Source organism: Mobula birostris, chromosome 1, assembly GCF_030028105.1.
Source record: "Mobula birostris isolate sMobBir1 chromosome 1, sMobBir1.hap1, whole genome shotgun sequence".
NCBI lineage: Eukaryota > Metazoa > Chordata > Chondrichthyes > Myliobatiformes > Myliobatidae > Mobula > Mobula birostris.
Genome location: NC_092370.1, coordinates 4,361,160 through 4,381,688, shown reverse-complemented (window position 1 = coordinate 4,381,688; position 20,529 = coordinate 4,361,160). Strand labels below are relative to the sequence as shown.

The window sequence follows — 20,529 nt, the reverse complement described above, 5'->3', positions numbered from 1 at the left end:
ATAAAATAATAGCAAAAATTTTATTGAATAGATTATCTAAATATTTACCAAAATTAATACATATGGATCAAATGGGATTTATTAAAAATGGACTATTGGCAGATAATGTAACTCAGCTACTCAGTGTAATTCATTTGGCACAAAAAAGGGAGGAGAAGAGTATAGTAGTAGCCTTGGATGCAGAAAAAGCATTTGATAGATTGGAATGGGATTTTTTTATTTAAAGTCTTAGAAAATTATGGGTTAGGAACATCTTTTATAAATTGGATTAAAACTTTAAATACTAACCCTAATGCTAAAGTAGTGACAAATTCTCAAATTTCAACACCATTCCAGTTAAAAAGGTCAACTAGACAAGGTTGTCCATTATCACCTGCTTTATTTGTACTGGCGATAGAGCCATTAGCAGAACTAATCAGAATTGATCCAGATATTATGGGTTTTAGAGTTAATCAGGAGGAGTATAAAATTAATCTTTTTGCTGATGATGTTTTGATTTACTTAACAAACCCACAACAATCGTTACATAAATTATCTTCTAGATTGGATGAATATGGGAAGGTATCAGGTTACAAAATAAATTGGGATGAAAGTGAAATTTTACCTCTTACTAAAGGAGACTATAGCCAATGTCGATTAGCAACCCAATTTAGATGGCTGGTAAATGGTATAAAGTATTTAGGTATAAGACTTGATAATGATGTAAAGAATTTATATAAATTTAATTATTTACCACTATTGAAAAAAATTCAAGAAGATTTGACAAATCTACATTAGTAGGTAGAGTCAATGTTGTAAAAATGAATATATTTCCTAGATTACAGTATTTGTTTCAAACATTACCAATACAATTGCCACAGAAATTTTTTCAAGAGTTAAATAAATGTGTGAGAAAATTTCTTTGGAAAAGTAAGATGTCAAAAATATCATTGGAAAAATTGACATCTAAATTTGAGTTAGGAGGGTTACAACTTCCAAACTTTAAGAATTATTATAAAGCAAATCAACTTAGATTTATTGCATCTTTCTTCGATGATCGAAAACCTGCATGGATTAAAATAGAATTAGACAAGATAGGAGAAAATAGACCTGAAGATTTTATATATAAATGGGAATCTAAATGGATATGGGAACAGAAAGCATCTCCTATATTAATACATTTGATTGATCTATGGAATAAGATAAATGTTGATAATGAAATACAGAAATCTTTATTAGCAAGGAGACCTTTGTTCCAAAACAGACTTATTCCTTTAACAATGGACAATCAACTTTTATATAATTGGTACCAAAAAGGGAATAGATTTATAGGAGACTGTTATGAACGAGGTATATTGATGTCATTTGAATAACTAAAGGATAAATATAAAATATCAAATAACACTTTCTTTTGTTACCTTCAATTAAGGGCTTACTTAAAAGGCAAGCTGGGTCAAACAATGTTTTTGCCAAAACCTAATGAAATTGAAATTTTAATTCAAAAAGGGAAAATTAAAAAATTTATTTCTTGTATGTATAATTTGATTCAAAAACAGACAATTAAACAAGGAATCCATAAGTCAAAACAAAAATGGGAAACTGATCTGAATATTAATATTGATGAAACAAATTGGTCAAGGCTGTGTCTGACAGTATGACAAATACAATAAATGTTCGACTTAGATTAGTACAATATAATTTTTTACACCAATTATATATTACACCACAAAAAATAAATAGATTAAATTCAAATCTATCCGATAAATGCTTTCGGTGTAATCAAGAAATTGGTACTTTCTTACATTCTACTTGGTCTTGTTTTTAAATTCAACCCTTTTGGATAAATTTAAGAGTCTTATTGGAACAAATTACTGGAACTCAACTTCCACATAACCCTGTATTATTTCTACTAGGTGATATTGAAGGGATAAAGCCGAAACTTAAATTGAATAAATATCGGAAAGAATTAATAAAAATTGCACTGGCAGTAGCTAAGAAGACTATAGCAGTTACTTGGAAATCTGATTCGTATTTAAGTATGAATTGTTGGAATAATGAAATGGCTAGTTCTATTCCACTCAAAAAAATTACTTATAATTTAAGAGATAAATATGAAACATTTTTGAATATTTGGCGCCCTTATTTACAAAAGATAGGATGGCATATTTAATTGCTTTGATAAAGATCTTGGTCCCTTGGGGAAACTAACGAATAAGTATACTAAATTTATTTTGAATCCCATGGAGCATGTGGAAACCTTCCAATATCCAGGTGGTTCTTTTTTTTTCTTTCTTTTCTTTTTTAGGTAGGACTATATATGGGGGGGGGGAGGGTTAAGGGGAGGGGGGAGGGTAGATATCTTTCTATGTATTCATTTTGAAAACTTAATAAAAATTATATTAAAAAAGAACAGAAAAGCTTACGAAAGGTTCAAGAAAGTAGGTACTGTTAGAGCTCTAGGAAATTACAAGGTTGCTAGGAAGGAGCTTAAGAATGGAATTAGGAGAGCCAGAAAGGGCCATGAAAAGGCCTTGGTGAGCAAAATTAAGGAAAACCGCAAGGTATGTGACAAGTATGTGAAGAGCAAGAGAATGAGCCGTGTGAGAATAGGACCAATCAGGTGCGATAGTGGAAACATGCGCATGGAGTCAGAGGAGGTAACGGAGGTACTGAATGAATACTTTCTTCAGTATTCACCAGGGAAAAAGATCTTGGCAATTGTGGGGATGACTTACAGTGGACTGAAACACTTGAGCATATAGACATTAAGAAAGAGGATGTGCTGGAGGTTTTTAAAAGCATTAAGTTAGATAAGTCTCTGGGACTGGATGAGATGTACCCCAGGCTACTGTGGAAGGCAAGGGAGGAGATTGCTGAGCCTTTGGCAATGATCAACGGGAGAGGTTCCAGAGAATTGGAGGGTTGCAAATATTGTTCCCTTGTTCAAGAAAGGGAGTAGAGATAACCTGGGAAATTATCGACCAGTGAATCTGACTTCAGTGGTGGGCAAGTTGTTGGAGAAGATCCTGAGAGTCAGTATTTATCAGCATTTGGAGAGACATAATCTGATTAGGAATAGTCAGTATGGCTTTGTCAAGGGCAGGTCATGCCTTATGATCCTGATTGAATTATTTGAAGATGTAACAAAACACACTGATGAAGTTAGAGCAGCGGATGTAGTGTGTATGGATTTCAGTAAGGTATTTGATAAGGTTCCCCATGCAGGGCTCCTTCAGAAAGTAAGGAGGCATGGGATCCAAGGAGACCTTGCTTTGTGGATCCGGAATTGGCTTGCCCACAGAAGGCAAAGGGTGGTTGTAGTTGGTTCGTATTCTGCTTGGAGGTTGGTGATCAGTGGTGTTCTGCAGGGATCAGTTCTAGGACCCCTCTGTGATTTTTATAAATGACCTGGATGAAGAAGTAGAAGGGTAGGTTAGTACAGTGGCATGCAAAAGTTTGAGCACCCCTGGTCAAAATTTCTGTTACTGTGAATAGCTAAGCGAGTAAAAGATGAACTGATTTCCAAAAGGCAGAAAGTTAAAGATGACACATTTCTTTAATATTTTAAGCAAGAAAACTTTTTTATTTCCATCTTTTACAATTTCAAAATAACAAAAAAGGAAAAAGGCCTGAAGCATAAGTTTGGGCACTCTGTGTGGTCAGTACTTGGTAACATCTCCTTTGGCAAGTATCACAGCTTGTAAACGCTTTCTGTAGCCAGCTAAGAGTCTTTAAATTCTTGTTTGAGGGATTTTAACTTCATCAGTCCATAGGACTTGTTTCCAAAATGCATCAGGCTTGTTTAGATGCTCCTTTCATCCTTTTGAATAGAACTTTTTGGCTGCAATGAGCAAAGGTATGTTTGGAGAAAAAAGGGTGCAGAATTTCATGAAAAGGACCCCTCTCCAACTGTTAAGCATGGGGGTGGATCGATCATGCTTTGGGCTTGTGTTGCAGCCAGTGGCACGGGGAACATTTACTGGTAGAGGAAAGAATGAATTCAATTAAATACCAGCAAATTCTGGAAGCAAACATCACACTGTCTGTAAAAAAGCTGAAGATGAAAAGGGGATGGCTTCTACAACAGGATAATGAACCTAAACACACCTCAAAATCTACGGGGGGGGGTACCCAGAGGATGGGCAAGGGGTATATTCAGAGGGCTACCTCAAGAGGTGCAAGCTGAAGGTTTTGCCATGGCCCTCACAGTCCCCTGACCTAAACATCATCGAGAATCTGTGGATAGACCTCAAAAGAGCAGTGCATGCAAGACAGCCCAAGAATCTCACAGAACTAGGAGCCTTATGTAAGGAAGAATGGGAGAAAATCCCCTAAACAAGAATTGGAAAAACCCTTAGCTGGCTACAAAAAGCGATTACAAGCTGTGATACTTGCCAAAGGGGATGTTACTAAGTACTGACCATGCAGGGTGCCCAAACTTTTGCTTCGGGCCCTTTTCCTTTTTTGTTATTATGAAACTGTAAAAGATGGAAATAAAAAAAATTTTCTTGCTTAAAATATTAAAGGAATGTGTTATCTTTAACTTAAACAACAGGAATTCTGCAGATGCTGAAAATTCAAGCAACACACATAAAAGTTGCTGGTGAACGCAACAGGCCAGGCAGCATCTGTAGGAAGAGGTGCAGTCGACGTTTCAGGCTGAGGCCCTTCGTCAGGACTAACTGAAGGAAGAGTGAGTAAGGGATTTGAAAGTTGGAGGAGGAGGGGGACTTCCGAAATGATAGGAGAAGACAGGAGGGGGAGGGATGGAGCCAAGAGCTGGACAGGTGATAGGCAAAAGGGGATACGAGAGGATCATGGGACAGGAGGTCCGGGAAGAAAGACGGGGGGGGGGTACCCAGAGGATGGGCAAGGGGTATATTCAGAGGGTCAGAGGGTGAAAAAGGACAGTGAGAGAAAGAATGTGTGTATAAAAATAAGTAACAGATGGGGTACGAGGGGGAGGTGGGGCATTAGCGGAAGTTAGAGAAGTCGAAATTCATGCCATCAGGTTGGAGGCTACCCAGATGGAATATAAGGTGTTGTTCTCCCAACCTGAGTGTGGCTTCATTTTTACAGTAGAGGAGGCCGTGGATAGACATGTCAGAATGGGAATGGGATGTGGAATTAAAATGTGTGGCCACTGGGAGATCCTGCTTTCTCTGGCGGACAGGGCGTAGGTGTTCAGCAAAGCGGTCTCCCAGTCTGCGTCGGGTCTCGCCAATATATAAAAGGCCACATCGGGAGCACCGGACGCAGTATATCACCCCAGCCGACTCACAGGTGAAGTGTTGCCTCACCTGGAAGGACTGTTTGCGTCTCCACCGGATCTGCTTTCAGGATGAGGCTCTTCATTCTAGGACGAGGGAGATGTCTTCCTTTTTTAAAGAAAGGGGCTTCCCTTCCTCCACCATCAACTCTGCTATGCACCGGCTGGTGGCGTAGTGGCATCAGCGCCGGACTTTGGAGCAAAGGCTCCCGAGTTTGAATCCAGCCAGCTCCCTTGCATGCTTTCCATCCACGCTGGATTGAGCGTCGAGCTAGCAACTTGGCCTCGTAAAAATAAGAAAGCCTGCTAAAAAAAAATGCCGTCTCTTAAACGCATCTCCCCCATTTCACGTACATCTGCTCTCACTCCATCCTCCCGCCACCCCACTAGGAATAGGGTTCCCCTGGTCCTCACCTACCACCCCACCAGCCTCTGGGTCCAACATATTATTCTCTGTAACTTCTGCCACCTCCAACGGGATCCCACCACTAAGCACATCTTTCCCTCCCCCCCCCCCCCTGCATTCCGCAGGGATCGCTCCCTACGCGACTCCCTTGTCCATTCGTCCCCCCCATCCCTCCCCACTGATCTCCCTCCTGGCACTTATCTGTGTAAGCGGAACAAGTGCTACACATGCCCTTACACTTCCTCCCTTACCACCATTCAGGGCCCCAGACAGTCCTTCCAGGTGAGGCAACAGTTCACCTGTGAGTCGGCTGGGGTGATATACTGCGACCGGTGCTCCCGATGTGGCCTTTTATATATTGGCGAGACCCGACGCAGACTGGGAGACCGCTTTGCTGAACACCTACGCTCTGTCCGCCAGAGAAAGCAGGATCTCCCAGTGGCCACACATTTTAATTCCACATCCCATTCCCATTCTGACATGTCTATCCACGGCCTCCTCTATTATAAAGATGAAGTCACACTCAGGTTGGAGGAACAACACCTTATATTCCGTCTGGGTAGCCTCCAACCTGATGGCATGAACATCGACTTCTCTAACTTCTGCTAATGCCCCCCCTCCCCCTCGTACCCCATCTGTTACTTATTTTTATACACATATTCTTTCTCTCACTCTCCTTTTTCTCCCTCTGTCCCTCTGAATATACCCCTTGCCCATCCTCTGGTACCATCCCCCCACTTGTCTTTCTTCCCGGACCTGTCCCATGATCCTCTCGTATCCCTTTTGCCTATCACCTGTCCAGCTCTTGGCTCCATCCCTCCCCCTCCTGTCTTCTCCTATCATTTTCGATCTCCCCCTCCCCCTCCCACTTTCAAATCCCTTACTCTTCCTTCAGTTAGTCCTGACGAAGGGTCTCGGCCTGAAACCTCGACTGCACCTCTTCCTAGAGATGCTGCCTGGCCTGCTGCGTTCACCAGCAACTTTTATATATGTTGCTTATCTTTAACTTGCTGCCTTTTGGAAATCAGTTCATCTTTTACTCGCTTAGCTACTCACAATAACAGAAATTTTGACCAGGGGTGCCCAAACTTTTGCATGCCACTGTAAGTTTGCTAATGACACAAAGGTTGGGGGTGTTGTGGATAGTCTGGAGGGTTGTCAGAGGTTACAGCGGGACATGATAGGATGCAGAACTGGTCTGAGTAGTGGCAGATGGACTTCAACCCAGATAAGTGTGAAGTAGTTCATTTTGGTAGGTCAAATTTTAGATTATGAAGACACGCAGTCCTCTTTTATTGTCATTTAGTAATGCATGCATTAAGAAATGATGCAATATTTCTGCCGGTGTGATATCACAAAACACAGGACAGACCAAGACTGAAAAAACTGACAAAACCAGATAATTATAACGTATAGTTACAACAGTGCAACACTACCATAACTTGATGGAGAAGTCCATGAGCACAGTAGAAAGTTCAAAGTCTCTCAAATGTCCTACATCTCACGCAGACGGGAGAAGGTAGAAAAACTCTCCCTGCCATGCCCGACCACAATCCATCTCTGAGTCATCCGAAAACCTTGAGCCTCCGAATCAGCTCTCCGACACCGAATACTGAGCGCCATCTCTGTCCGACTGATTCAACCTTAATTTTGGTCGCCAACAGCAGGCAAAGCCGGGGATTTTGAGGCCTACCCTCCGGAAGATTCCCGACCACGCAGTAACGACAGCAGCGATCGAGTGTTTCAGAAATTTCTCCAGATGTTCCTCTGTGCTTTCATGTCCCTCTCCATCAAATCAGAATTGTCCACGGCCCCTATTTAACAGATACGATATCATTTTTCACTGGAAGGTTGTGAACGCGCAGCGCGCTGCTCTCTCTTCTCCCACGAAGACAGAATATAGCATTAATGGTAAGACTCTTGGCAATGTGGATTATCTGAGAGATCTTAGGGTCCGTGTCCATAGGACACTCAAAACTGCTGCACCAGTTGACACGCAACACACATCAAAATTGCTGGTGAACGCAGCAGGCCAGGCAGCATCTCTAGGAAGAGGTACAGTTGACGTTTTGGGCCGAGACCCTTCGTCAGGACTAACTGAAAGAAGAGATAGTAAGAAATTTGAAAGGGGGAGGGGGAGATCTGAAATGATAGGAGAAGACAGGAGGGGGAGGGATGGAGCTAAGAGCTGGAAAGTTGATTGGAAAAAGGGATATGAGCAGATCATGGAACAGGAGGCCTAGGAAGAAAGGGGGGGCAGGAAGCCCAGAGGATGGGCAAGGTGTATAGTGAGAGGGACAGAGGGAGAAAAAGGAGAGAGAGGAAAAAAAACTTAATTCATTTCACGCACGTCTGCTCTCACCCCATCCTCCCGCCATCCCTCTAGGAATAGGGTTCCCCTTGTCCTCACCTACCATCCCACCAGCCTCCAGATCCAACATATAATTCTCTGTAACTTCCGCCACCTCCAACGGGATCCCACCACTAAGCACATCTTTCCCTCCACCCCCCCTCTGCTTTCCGCAGGGATCGCTCCTTACGCGATTCCCTTGTCCATTCGTTCCCCCCCATCCCTTCCCACCAATCTCCCTCCCAGCACTTATCCTTATAAGTGGAATATGCCCTTACACTTCCTCCCTTGCCACCATTCAGGGCCCCAGGCAGTCCTTCCAGGTGAGGCGACACTTCACCTGTGAGTCGGCTGGGGTGATATACTGCGTCTGGTGCTCCCGATACGGCCTTCTATATATTGGTGAGACCCGACACAGGCTGGGAGACCATTTTGCTGAACACTTATGCTCTGTCCGCCAGAGAAAGCAGGATCTCCCAGTGGCCACACACTTTAATTCCACGTCCCATTTATTGCATCTGGGTAGCCTCCAACCTGATGGCATGAACATTGACTTCTCTAACTTCCATTAATGCCCCACCTCCCCTTCATACCCCATTTGTTATTTATTTATTATTATTATTAATTTTTACTCTCTCTCTCCTTTTTCTCCCTCTGTCCCTCTGACTATGCCCCCTGCCCATCCTCTGGGTCCCCCTGCCCTTTTCCTTCTCCCTGGGCCTCCTGTCCCATGATCCTCTCATATCCCTTTTGCCAATCACCTGTCCAGCTCTTGGCTCCATCCCTCCTCCTCCTGTCTTCTCCTATCATTTCAGATCTCCCCCTCCCCCTCCCACTTTCAAATCTCTTACTATCTCTTCTTTCAGTTAGTCCTGACGAAGGGTCTCGGCCCAAAACATCAACTGTACCTCTTCCTATAGATGCTGCCTGGCCTGCTGCACTCACCAGCAATTTTTATGTGTGTTGCTTGAAATTCCAGCATCTGCAGATTTCTTCGTGTTTACGCAGGTTGACAGTGTTGTTAAGAAGACATATTGTGTGTTGGCATTCAACAACCAGAAGATTGGGTTCAAGAGCCATGAGGTAATGTTACAGCTATAAAAGACCTTGGTCAGATCCCCCCCCCTCCCCCCGCCCCTTGGATTACCGTGTTCAGTATTGGTCACATCACTACAGGAAGGATGTGGAAATCATAGAAAGGGTGCAGAGGAGATTTACAAGGATGTTGCCTGGATTGGGGAGCAAACCTTATGAGAATAGGTTGAGTGAACTTGACCTTTTCTCCTTGGAGCGATGGAGGATGAGAGGTGACCTGATGGAGGTGTATAAGATGATGAGGGGCATTGATCATGTGGATAGTCAGTGGCTTTTTCCCAGGACTGAAACGGCTAAACCGAGGGAGCATAGTTTTATGGTGTCTAGAAATAGTTACAGAGGGGATGTCTGGGGTAAGTTTTTCACACAGGGAGTGGTGTGTGCATGGAATGCACTGCCGGTGCTGGTGGTGGAATCAGATACGATAGGGTCTTTTAAGAGCCTCTTAGTACATGGGGCTTAGAAAAATAGAGGACCGTGTGGTAGGGAAACTCTAGGCAGTTTCTAGAGTAGGTTACATGGTCAGCACAACATTGTGGGCCGAAGGGCCTGTAATGTGCTGTAGATTTCTATGTTCTATGTTCCCTATGGAAAGTGAAATAGTTACTGTTAATGCATGCATTCTTTGTCAGTAGCACATTTTAGTACTGTGTTCCACATTGCTAACGTTCCTTTGGTTTTACTCTTCCAGCATGGTGCATCACAGGAAGATTTTATTCGGGGAAATCGTGAAAAGCATGTGAGGGATGTGGTGTTTGATGTTGCAAGTCAGGCTCATGTTCACCTTGAACATGTATGTACTTTTATTGTTTTAATTCATTCTTTCAGTGTTCCCATATTGCCACCTCTGACTGTGGGACACCTGTTGGCATGTCTTTCTGTTTTTTTTCTCTCCCCTCTGCCCCTCCTCAATATGTTATCCAATCAGTAAGTTTAACATTTCAGATATTTGGTGTAGGCCTATCCTGAAGAAGTTTAAGCCTTCCCTTCCAGTTTAATTGTCATTCAACCATTGATATGAATACAGTCAAATGAGACATTGTTCCTCTAGTCAAAGTGCAAAACACAGAACCAGAAGCTCCACACAGTAAATAGCACATATAATAATGATAGCAGAAAAATATAGTTACAAAAAATAGAGAAAATAATATAACTCATGTCCCTGAGTGTCATGGGACAAGCACACAGCAGTTCCTCATATTGTACTAATGTAGCCGCAGCTCCTCGATGGGAGTGAGCTATACCCTCTCACTGCTTCCCCTCTGATCTCTGCTCCAGCTCATTCTTCTCACCCTCTACCTCCTTATTCTGGCTGCTTCTGTTTTCCTTTCTTGTCCCGATGAAGCGTCTCAGCCTGAAACTCCCAACTCTTTATTGCCCTCCATAGATGTTGCCTGACCTTCTGAGTTCCTCTGGCATTTTGTTTGTGTTGCTCTGGATTTCCAGATATTTCTGCAATTATTTCTTTTTTTCTGGAATTATTACAAGAAGGGTGAATTATTTCTCAATAACTTGTTTTTTTTTCAGGCTAGGTCCTTCTATGGAAAAGTCCCTTCGAGGGCCTACCCAGCATTTTTGCAAACGGTATGTTATCTCTGGACATTATTTCTGTACTTCTATCTGCTGCAGCTCCCTGACTTTTGCCCAACCTTTTCTGTCTTTTGAGGATTGGTTAAGTGAGCTAGGGCTTTTCTCTTTGGAGCGAGGGAGAATGAGAGGTGACGACAGAGGTGTACAAGATGATAAGAGGCATGGATAGTGGATAGCCAGAGGCTTTTTCCCAGGGTGGAAATAGCTCAAACAAGGGAGTTAGTTCTAGCTTGGATAAAGCAGTGGCTGATTGGCAGGACGCAAAGAGTAGGAATAAATGGAGCATTTTCTGGTTGGCTGCCAGTGACTAGTGGTGTTCCACATGGGTCTGTGTTGGGACCAGCTTTTTACCTTATCTATCAATGATTTGGATGATGGAATTGATGGCTTTATTGCAAAGTTTGCAGTTGATATGAAGATAGGTGGAGGGCAGGTAGTTTTGAGGAAACAGGCCACAGAAAGATTTAGACAGATTAGGAAAATGGGTAAAGAAATGGCAGATGGAATACAGTGTCAGAAAGTGTATGGTCATGCACTTTGGTAGAAGAAATGAAAAGGTTGACTATATTCTAAATGGAGAGGAAATACAAAAAACTGGGGTCCAAACGGACTTGGAAGTCCTCGTGCAGGATTCCCTCAAGAACAATATGCAGATTGAGTCTGTGGTGAGGAAGGCAAATGCAATGTTAGCATCCATTTCAAGTGGACTAGATTGTAAACACAAGGATTTAATGTTAAAACTTCATAAAGCACTGGTGAAGCCTTGGTTGGAGTATTGTGAGCCGTTTTGGGTCCCTTATCTTACCAAGGATGCGCTGAAACTGGAGAGGGTTCAGCGGAGGTTCACAAAAATGATTCCAGGATTTAATGGCTTGTCATATGAAAAGCATTTGATGGCTTTGGGCTGTATTCGCTGGGATTCAGAAGAATGAGGGGTGACCTCATTGAAACCTGTCAAACGGTGAAAGAGGCCTTGCTAGAGTGGATGTGGAGAGGATATTTCCTGTGGTGTGAGAGTTTAAGACAAAGCCTCAGAATAGAGGTACATCCTTTTAGAATGGAGATGGGGAATTTCTTTAGCCGGAGAGTGGCGAATCTGGAATTCTTTGCCACAGACAGCTGTGGAGGCCAAGTCTGTATGGAGATCTAAGGCAGAGGCTGATAGATTCTTGAGTAGTCAGGATATGAAGGGATATGGGGAGAAAGCAGGAGACTGGGGCTGAGCAAAATTGGATCAGTCATGATGAAACGGTGGAGCACACTTGATGGGCCAAACAGCCTAATTCTGCTCCAAAGTCTTATGGTCTTATTTTAAAATGATTGGAGGAAAGTTGTCAGAGAAAAGTTTTTCTACCCCCCATACTAAATGGAAAGAAAATACAAAAAACGGAGGTGTGTGCTAATAGGGGTGGTGGTGGAGGTAGGTACATTAGCAGTATTTAGGAAGCTCTTAGACACATGTATGATCGAAAAGTGGGGAGTTGTGTGGGAGGAAAGGGTTAGATTTATTTTTGAGTAGGTTAGCACAACATGGTGGCTATAATGTGCTGTAGTGTTCTATGTTCTCTCCCTGATGTGGAGTTGGGTTCCTGCTGCTGCCCTAATGCAAAAATATTCTTGTTAAAGTTGTCATTGAAACATGTCTCTGTTTGTGTGTTTCTGTCAATTGGTTTGAGGACCTAGATCTTGTACAGCTGGTACTGCACTGCCGTGCCATCCCTATAACACAGTAGGAATGTGTTCATGCGGTCAGTTGCAATTTATACCCTGTGACTGAGTTTTTAATAATATATTTTCCCACTGTTGTTAGGAAGAAGTTTGTACTTTCTCCGTGTGACCCTGTGGGTTTCCTCCCGCAGTCCAAAGATGTACCGATTAGCATGTTAATTGGTCATTGTAAATTGTCCTGTGATGAGACCAGGGTTAAATTGGATCTCTGGGTGGTGCAGCTCGAAGGGCCTGTTCCATGCTGTATCTCAATAAATAAATATTCTGTGTGACTGTCGTTGAACCCAAGATGTATTGACAAATAAGATTTGATGAAGCTAAACAAACAAACCAAAGAGGTTGGCTTATTGAACACTGCAAAGAATTAAAGTGGTGAAGTGGTTCATAAATCAGAGCATTGAGTACAGGAGATGGGATGTTATCTTGAAGTTGTATGAGACGTTGGTGAGGCCTAATTTGGAGTATTGTGTACAGTTTTGGTCACCTACCTACAGGAAAGATGGAAACAAGGTTGAAAGAGTACAGCAAAGGTTTACAAGGATGGTGCCAGGTTTGGAGGACCTGGGTTATGAGGAAAGATTGAATAGGTTTGGACTTTATTCCTTCGAATATAGAAGATTGGTTGTAAGAGTGTGGGACAAGCTGCCAGCACAAGTAGTACATGCAAGCTTGATTTCAACATTTAAGAGAAGTTTGGATCAGTACCTGGATGGGAGGGGTACGGAGGGCAGTACAGTTCAATGGAAGAAAGCAGTTGTAATAGAAACATAGAAAATAGGTGCAGGAGTAGGCCATTCGGCCCTTCGAGCCTGCACCGCCATTCAGTATGATCATGGCTGATCATCCAACTCAGAACCCTGTACCTGCCTTCTCTCCATAGCCCCGATCCCTTTAGCCACCAGGGCCATATCTAACTCCCTCTTAAATATAGCCAATGAACTAGCAACTGTTTCCTGTGGCAGAGAATTCCACAGATTCACCACTCTCGGTGTGAAGAAAGTTTTTCCTGATCTCAGTCCTAAAAGGCTTCCCCTTTATTCTTAAACTGTGACCCCTCGTTCTGGACTTCCCCAACATCGGGAACAATCTTCCTGCATCTAGCCTGTCCAATCCCTTTAGGATTTTATACGTTTCAATAAGATCCCCCCTCAATCTTCTAAATTCCAGCGAGTATAAGCCTAGTCGATCCAGTCTTTCTTCATATGAAAGTCCTGCCATCCCAGGAATCAATTTGGTGAACCTTCTTTGTACTCCCCCTATGGTAAGAATGTCTTTCCTCAGATTAGCGGACCAAAACTGCACACAATACTCCAGGTGTGGTCTCACCAAGGCCCTGTACAACTGCAGTAGTACCTCCCTGCTCCTGTACTCGAATCCTCTCGCTATAAATGCCAGCATACCATTGCCTTTTTCACCGCCTGCTGTACCTGCATGCCCACTTTCAATGACTGGTGTACAATGACACCTAGGTCTCGTTGCACCTCCCCTTTTCCTAATCGGCCACCATTCAGATAATAATCTGTTTTCCTGTTCTTGCCATCAAAGTGGATAACTTCACATTTATCCACATTAAATTGCATCTACCATGAATTTGCCCACTCACCTAACCTATCCAAGCCACCCTGCATCCTCTTAGCATCCTCCTCACAGCTAACACTGCCGCCCAGCTTCGTGTCATCCGCAGACTTGGAGATGCTGCATTTAATCCCGTCATCTAAGTCATTAATATATATTGTAAACAACTGGGGTCCCAGCACTGAGCCTTGCGGTACCCGACTAGTCACTGCCTGCCATTCTGAAAAGGTCCCGTTTATTCCCACTCTTTGCTTCCTGTCTGCCAACCAATTCTCTATCCACGTCAATACCATACCCCCAATACCATGTGCTTTAAGTTTGCACACTAATCTCCTGTGTGGGACTTTGTCAAAAGCCTTTTGAAAATTCAAATATACCACATCCACTGGTTCTCCCCTATCCACTCTACTGGTTGTTACATCCTCAAAAAATTCTATGAAATTCGTCAGACATGATTTTCCTTTCACAAATCCATGCTGACTTTATCCGATGATTTCACTGCTTTCCAAATGTGCTGTTATCACATCCTTGATAACTGACTCTAGCAGTTTCCCCACCACTGATGTCAGGCTAACCGGTCTATAATTCCCCGGTTTCTCTCTCCCTTCTTTTTTAAAAAGCGGGGTTACATTAGCCACCCTCCAATCCTCAGGAACTAATCCAGAATCTAAAGAGTTTTGAAAAATTATCACTAATGCATCTATTATTTCTTGGGCTACTTCCTTAAGCACACTGGGATGCAGACCATCTGGCCCTGGGGATTTTTCTGCCTTTAATCCGTTCAATTTACCTAACACCACTTCCCTACTAACATGTATTTCCCTCAGTTCCTCCATCTCACTAGACCCTCGGTCCCCTACTGTTTCCGGAAGATTACTTATGTCCTTCTTAGTGAAGACAGAACCAAAGTAGTTGTTCAATTGTTCTGCCATGTCCTTGTTCCCCATGATCAATTCACCTGTTTCTGACTGTAAGGGACCTACATTTGTCTTAACCAATCTTTTTCTTTTTACATATCTATAAAAGCTTTTACAGTCAGTTTTTATGTTCCCTGCCAGCTTCCTCTCATAATCTTTTTTCCCCTTCCTAATTAAGCCCTTTGTCCTCCTCTGCTGAACTCTGAATATCTCCCAGTCCTCAGGTGAGCCACTTTTGTTTTTGGCATGGACCAGATGGGCCAAAGGGCCTGTTTCTGTGCTGTTCTTTTCTATGACTGAGTCTAGGAATGGAATTGGACATTCTTCCCATGACCACAGGGTCTTCCCCTGGGTTCACTGGTTTCCTCCCACATACTCAAAGGAAGTTGTGGACATGCTGTGGCGCCGGATGAGTGGTGACACTTGTGGGCTGGCCAGCACATTCCTCGCTGATTTGATGAAAACAACATATTTCGTTGTATGTTTTGATGTATTTGTGACACTTCTAATCTCCTGATAGACCGCATGGCAGCACTGGAGCTGTGCATGGACTCACTTTGGAGCATCTGAGTTGCTGAGAACGTTGTGGATAGCACATTCAGTGAGTTGGTCACACCGCAGTTTAAGGATCTAAGGAAGGAGAGGGAATGGGTGACCAACAGGAAGAGTAGTAGCAGGAAGGTAGTACAGGAGTCTCCTGCGGTCCCCCCCCTCCAAAACAAATATACTGCTTTGTAGTCTGTTGGGGGAGATGGCTCATCAGGTGAAGGCAGCAGTAGCCAGGATCATGGCACCGTGGGTGGCTCTGCTGTGCATGAGGACAAGGAAGAGAGTGGCGGAGCTGTTGTGGTGGGGGATTCCATGGTAAGGGGAATAGAGAGGAACTTCTGTGGCCACAAACGAGACTCCCGTATGGTGTGTTGCCTCCCGGGTGCAAGGGTCAGAGATGTTTCGGAGAGGCTGCAGGGCAGTCTGAAAGGGGAGGGTGAGCAGCCAGTTGTTGTGGTGTATGTAGGTACTAACAACATAGGAAGAAAGCAGGATGAGGTCCTACAAGCTGAATTTAGGGAGCTAGGAGATAAATTAAAGAGTAAGACCTCAAAGGTAATAATCTCAGGATTATTACCGGTGCCACGTGCTAGCCAGAGTTGGAATAGCAGGATAGCTAGAATGAATATGTGGCTTGAGCGGTGGTGCAGGAGGGAGGGTTTCAGATTCTTGGGGCATTGAAACCGCTTCTGGGGGAGGTGGGACCAGTACCGTCCGGAGGGTCTACATCTGGGCAGGGCTGGGATCAGTGTCCTCGGGAGACTGTTTGCTAGTGCTGTTGGGGAGACTTTAAACAAATATGGTAGGGGATGGGAACCCACACAGAAAAGAAGAGGGAAGTGATGCAGAGACCAAAGCTAGAGTTAGTGAGGAAAAAAGTAAGAGTAGAGTGCATAAAAGTAAAAAGCAAAAATCGCATAGGTCACTAGATTCTAAAAGGACAATGAGTATAATGAGCACTTTATCTAAATGCCCGTAGTATTAGAAACAAGGTTAGTGAACTTGTGGCACAGATCAGTACCAAGGCATTTGGTTTAGTGGCCATTACAGAAACCTGGTTGCAAGGTGGAGATGACTGGGAATTAAATATCCAAGGGTATCACGTAATACGGAAAGATAGGCAGGAAGACAGAGGAGGTGGGGTGGTGCTCTTGATAAGGGATGAGATCAGGGTGATTGTGAGAGACGATGTAAGATCTACAGAGCAGAATGTTGAGTCCATCTGGGTAGAGATTAAGAATAGTAAAGGGAAAAAAATCACTGGTGGGTGTTGTCTATAGGCCACCTGATAAAAATATTGCAGTGGCAGAGGCAATTAACCAAGAAATAACTGAGGCTTGTAAGAACGGAACAGCAGTTGTCATGGGGGATTTTAACTTCCACATAGATTGGGTGAATCGGGTTGGTCAAGGAAATCTTGAGGAGGACTTCATAGAATGCGTCCATGATGGCTTTCTTGAGCAGCATGTTAGTGAACCTACAAGGGAAAATACTATCTTAGATCTAGTCATGTGCAATGAGACAGGTAAGATTAATGATCTTGTAGTCAGCGATCCTCTTGGAAAGAGTGATCATAGTATGATTGAATTTCGCATTCAGATGGAGGATGAAATAGTGTATTATGCTGGAACAAGGGAGACTACGTCAGGATGAGGGAGGAGTTGGCTAATGTGGATTGGGAGCACAGGCTATTTGGTAGGACAGTTGAGGAACAGTGGAATACTCTCAAAGCAATTTTTCACAGTGCTCAACAAAAGTGTATTCCAGTCAAAAGTAAGGACAGTAAGTGTGGGGAGAGCCAGCCTTGGATAGCTAAGGAAATAAAAGATAGTATCATGTGTACAAAGTTGCAAAGAGTAGTGGAAGACTGGAGGATTGGGAAAACTTCAAAAAGCAACAGAGAACAACTAAACAAGAAATAAGGAAAGGGAAGATAGAGTATGAGAGTAAATTAGCACAAAATATAAAAACAGATAGCAAAAGTTTTGATAAATATGTAAAGCGGAAGAGGGTGGCTAAAGTCAACGAAGGCCCCTTGGAAGACGAGAAAGGGAAATTGATATTGGGTGATAAGGAAATGGCTGAGGCATTGAACAACTATTTTGTGTCGGGCCTCACAGTGGAGGACACATCTAATATGCCAAAGAAGGATGTTATGGACGAAATGGGAGGTGAGGACCTCGATAAAATCACTGTCACTAAAGAGATAGTGATGAGCAAACTAGAGGGCCTGAAGGTAGATAAGTCCCCTGGTCCTGATGGGATGCATCGCAGGGTGCTGAAGGAATTGGCGGAGGTAGACGTGTTGGTAATCATTTATCAAAACTCTCTAGACAATGGGCAGGTCCCGGCAGACTGGAAGACGGCAAATGTCACGCCACTTTTTAAAAAAGGATGTCGGCAAAAGACGGGCAACTATAGGCCAGCTAGCTTAACATTTGCAGTCGGGAAAATGCTTGATGCTGTCATTAAGGAAGAAATAGCGAAACATTTAGGAAGGAGTGGTTCCATTAGACAGACACAGCATGGATTCAGAACGGGCAGGTCCTGTTTGACAAACCTACTGGAGTTCTTTGAGGACATAATGAGTGCAGTGGATAGAGGGGAATAGGTGGATGTCACATATTTGGATTTCCAGAAGGTGTTCAATAAGGTGCCACACAAGAGACTTATAAATAAGATATGGATCCATGGAGTTGGAGGAAGTGTATTGGCATGGATAGTGGATTGGTTAACCAATAGAAGGCAGAGAGTTGGTATAAATGGGTGTTTCTCCAGTTGGCAGTCGGTGGTGAGTGGGGTGCCGCAGGGGTCGGTGCTGGGCCCACAACTGTTCACCATTTACATTGGAAGAGGGGACTGAGTGTAGCGTAGCAAAATTTGATGATGACACTAAACTGAGTGGAAAAGCAAACTGTATGTGGAGAATCTGCAGGGGGATGTAGATAGGTTAAGGTTAAGTGAGTGGGCCAAGGTCTGGCAGATGGAATACAACCTTGGTAAATGTAAGATCATGCACTCTGGAAGGAATAATAGAAGAGCAGATTATTATTTAAATGGTGAAAGATTGCAGCATGCTGTTGTGCAGAGGGACTTGGGAGTGCTTGTTCATGAATCACAAAAAGTTGGCTTGCAGGTACAACAGGTTATTAAGAAGGCAAACGAAATGTTGGCCTTCATTGCTAGAGGGATTGAATTCAAGAGCAAGGAGGTCATGCTGCAACTATACAGGGTACTGATGAGGCCACACCTGGAGTACTGTATGCAGTTCTGGTCTCCATACTTGAGGAAGGATATACTGGCTTTGGAGGCAGTGCAGAGGAGGTTCACCAGGTTGATTCCAGGAATGAAGGGGTTAACCTATGAGGAGAAATTACGTCACCTGGGATAAGTCTCTCTGGAATTCAGAAGAATGAGAGGGGATCTTATAGAAACATACAAAATTTTGAAAGGGATAGATAAGATAGAAGTAGGAAAGTTGTTTCCATTGGTAGGTGAGACTGGAACTAGGGGACATTGTCTCAAGATTCAGGGGAGAAGATTTAGGACGGAGACGAGGAGAAACTGTTTCTCCCAGAGAGGGGTGAATCTGTGGAATTCTCTGCCCAGGGAAGCAGTTGAGGCTTCTTCACTAAATATATTTAAGATACAGTTAGATAAGTTTTTACACAGTAAGGGAATTAAAGGTTATGGGGAAAAGGCAGGTAGATGGAGCTGAGTTTACGGACAGATCAGCCATGATCTTATTGAATGTCAGGGCAGGCTCGATGGGCCAGTTGGCCGACTCCTGCTCCTATTTCTTATGTTCTTATATTTTGTTAATCTTTATTGGTTGTAAGGTTCTAGGATGAGGTCGCCTTTGAAGGCATCCTGGTTGCTTTTGAATTTTTAAACTGAATGGTCAAAATTTAATACTTTCCAGGTTATCCTTGATGACTACTTGAAGAAAATTCGTAAAGTGGATTTTGATGTATTTCACCCCAGCCTTCAGAAGAGGAATACAATGCTTCCTTTCCACTTGTATATACGTTCTTGGAGGAAAGTCTATTAATAAAATACCAACTTTATAACAGAAAAGTGGTCTTTTTTTTGAGAAGTTAGTATTCTGTACAGAAACAGGATGATCTTTCTAGTTCAGATTTCTTGTGTCCTCAGTTGTGCAAGAGGAATTGAGTCTGACACCATCACATTCCACCTCTCATTAACACCTGTAATTGCTATATTGATCACAGTTGTTTATCACCGGGGGAAAGGCAGTCTCAGAATGACTTTCCAATCCAAAGTGATTAACCTTTGAATAAAAACAAATTGTACACACTGGAAATAAAAACAGAAGTACCAAAATATTCAGCAGGTCAGCCAGTGTTTGTGGAAAGGGAAATGGCAGTAATGTTTTACATTGAAGAACCCTTGTCAGAGTCTGTTCAGCATCAACTAGATGGGCTGACAGGCCTGTTTCTGTGTGTAAGATGTTTGAATGGTAATGCAATTTAACATGGAGCACAGTGAAGTACAGGCCCTTCGGCCCACGATGTTGTGCCTATCTTTTATTTATTTATTTTTATTTACCAACACGGTGTGGCATTGGCCCTTCCAGCCCTTCGAACTACACCACCCTGCAACTCCCAACAACCCCAAATTAATGTTAGCCTAATTACAATGACCAATTAACCTATCCAGTACATCTTTAGACTGGGAGGAAACCAGAGCACTCCACAGGGAAGACGCTGGAAATGAACTCTGACCTCTGCCCTGAGCTGTAATAGTGCCGTGCTAGCCACTATGTTCCCTTGGCGCCCCAAACCTACTCTAAGATCAACCTAGCTCTTCCCTCTCACATAACCCTCCAGTCTTCATAGACTTGCCTTCACTACCGAGCAGGTGAGAAGAGTTCTGGGGAAACGTAGAGACTGAATGGTGTGAACCCGATGTCCTGAAGGGATGTGCTGAACAGCTGTGTGGAGTTCTCCACCACATTTCCAATCGGAATCTCAGCCTGGAAAGGGTACAGACTCTGTGGAAAACATCATGTGTGGTCCTAGTACCCAAGAAGGGCCAACCGAAAGTGTTG

General features: G+C 43.3%; 1 protein-coding gene across 3 annotated transcripts in view; it reads left to right on the top strand.

Annotated features, from left to right (window-relative positions):
• Positions 1 to 19,535, top strand: part of ndufaf6 (NADH:ubiquinone oxidoreductase complex assembly factor 6) — a 46,427-nt gene extending 26,892 nt beyond the window's left edge. For all 3 annotated transcript variants that reach the window (XM_072251721.1, XM_072251719.1, XM_072251720.1), the window contains 3 exons: positions 9,791 to 9,892; positions 10,627 to 10,683; positions 19,381 to 19,535. In XM_072251721.1, coding sequence (XP_072107822.1) covers positions 9,791 to 9,892; positions 10,627 to 10,683; positions 19,381 to 19,509 — 288 coding nt within the window. In that variant the 3' untranslated portion in view covers positions 19,510 to 19,535. The remainder of the gene's footprint in view (positions 1 to 9,790; positions 9,893 to 10,626; positions 10,684 to 19,380) is intronic.
• Positions 19,536 to 20,529: the final 994 nt, after the last annotated feature.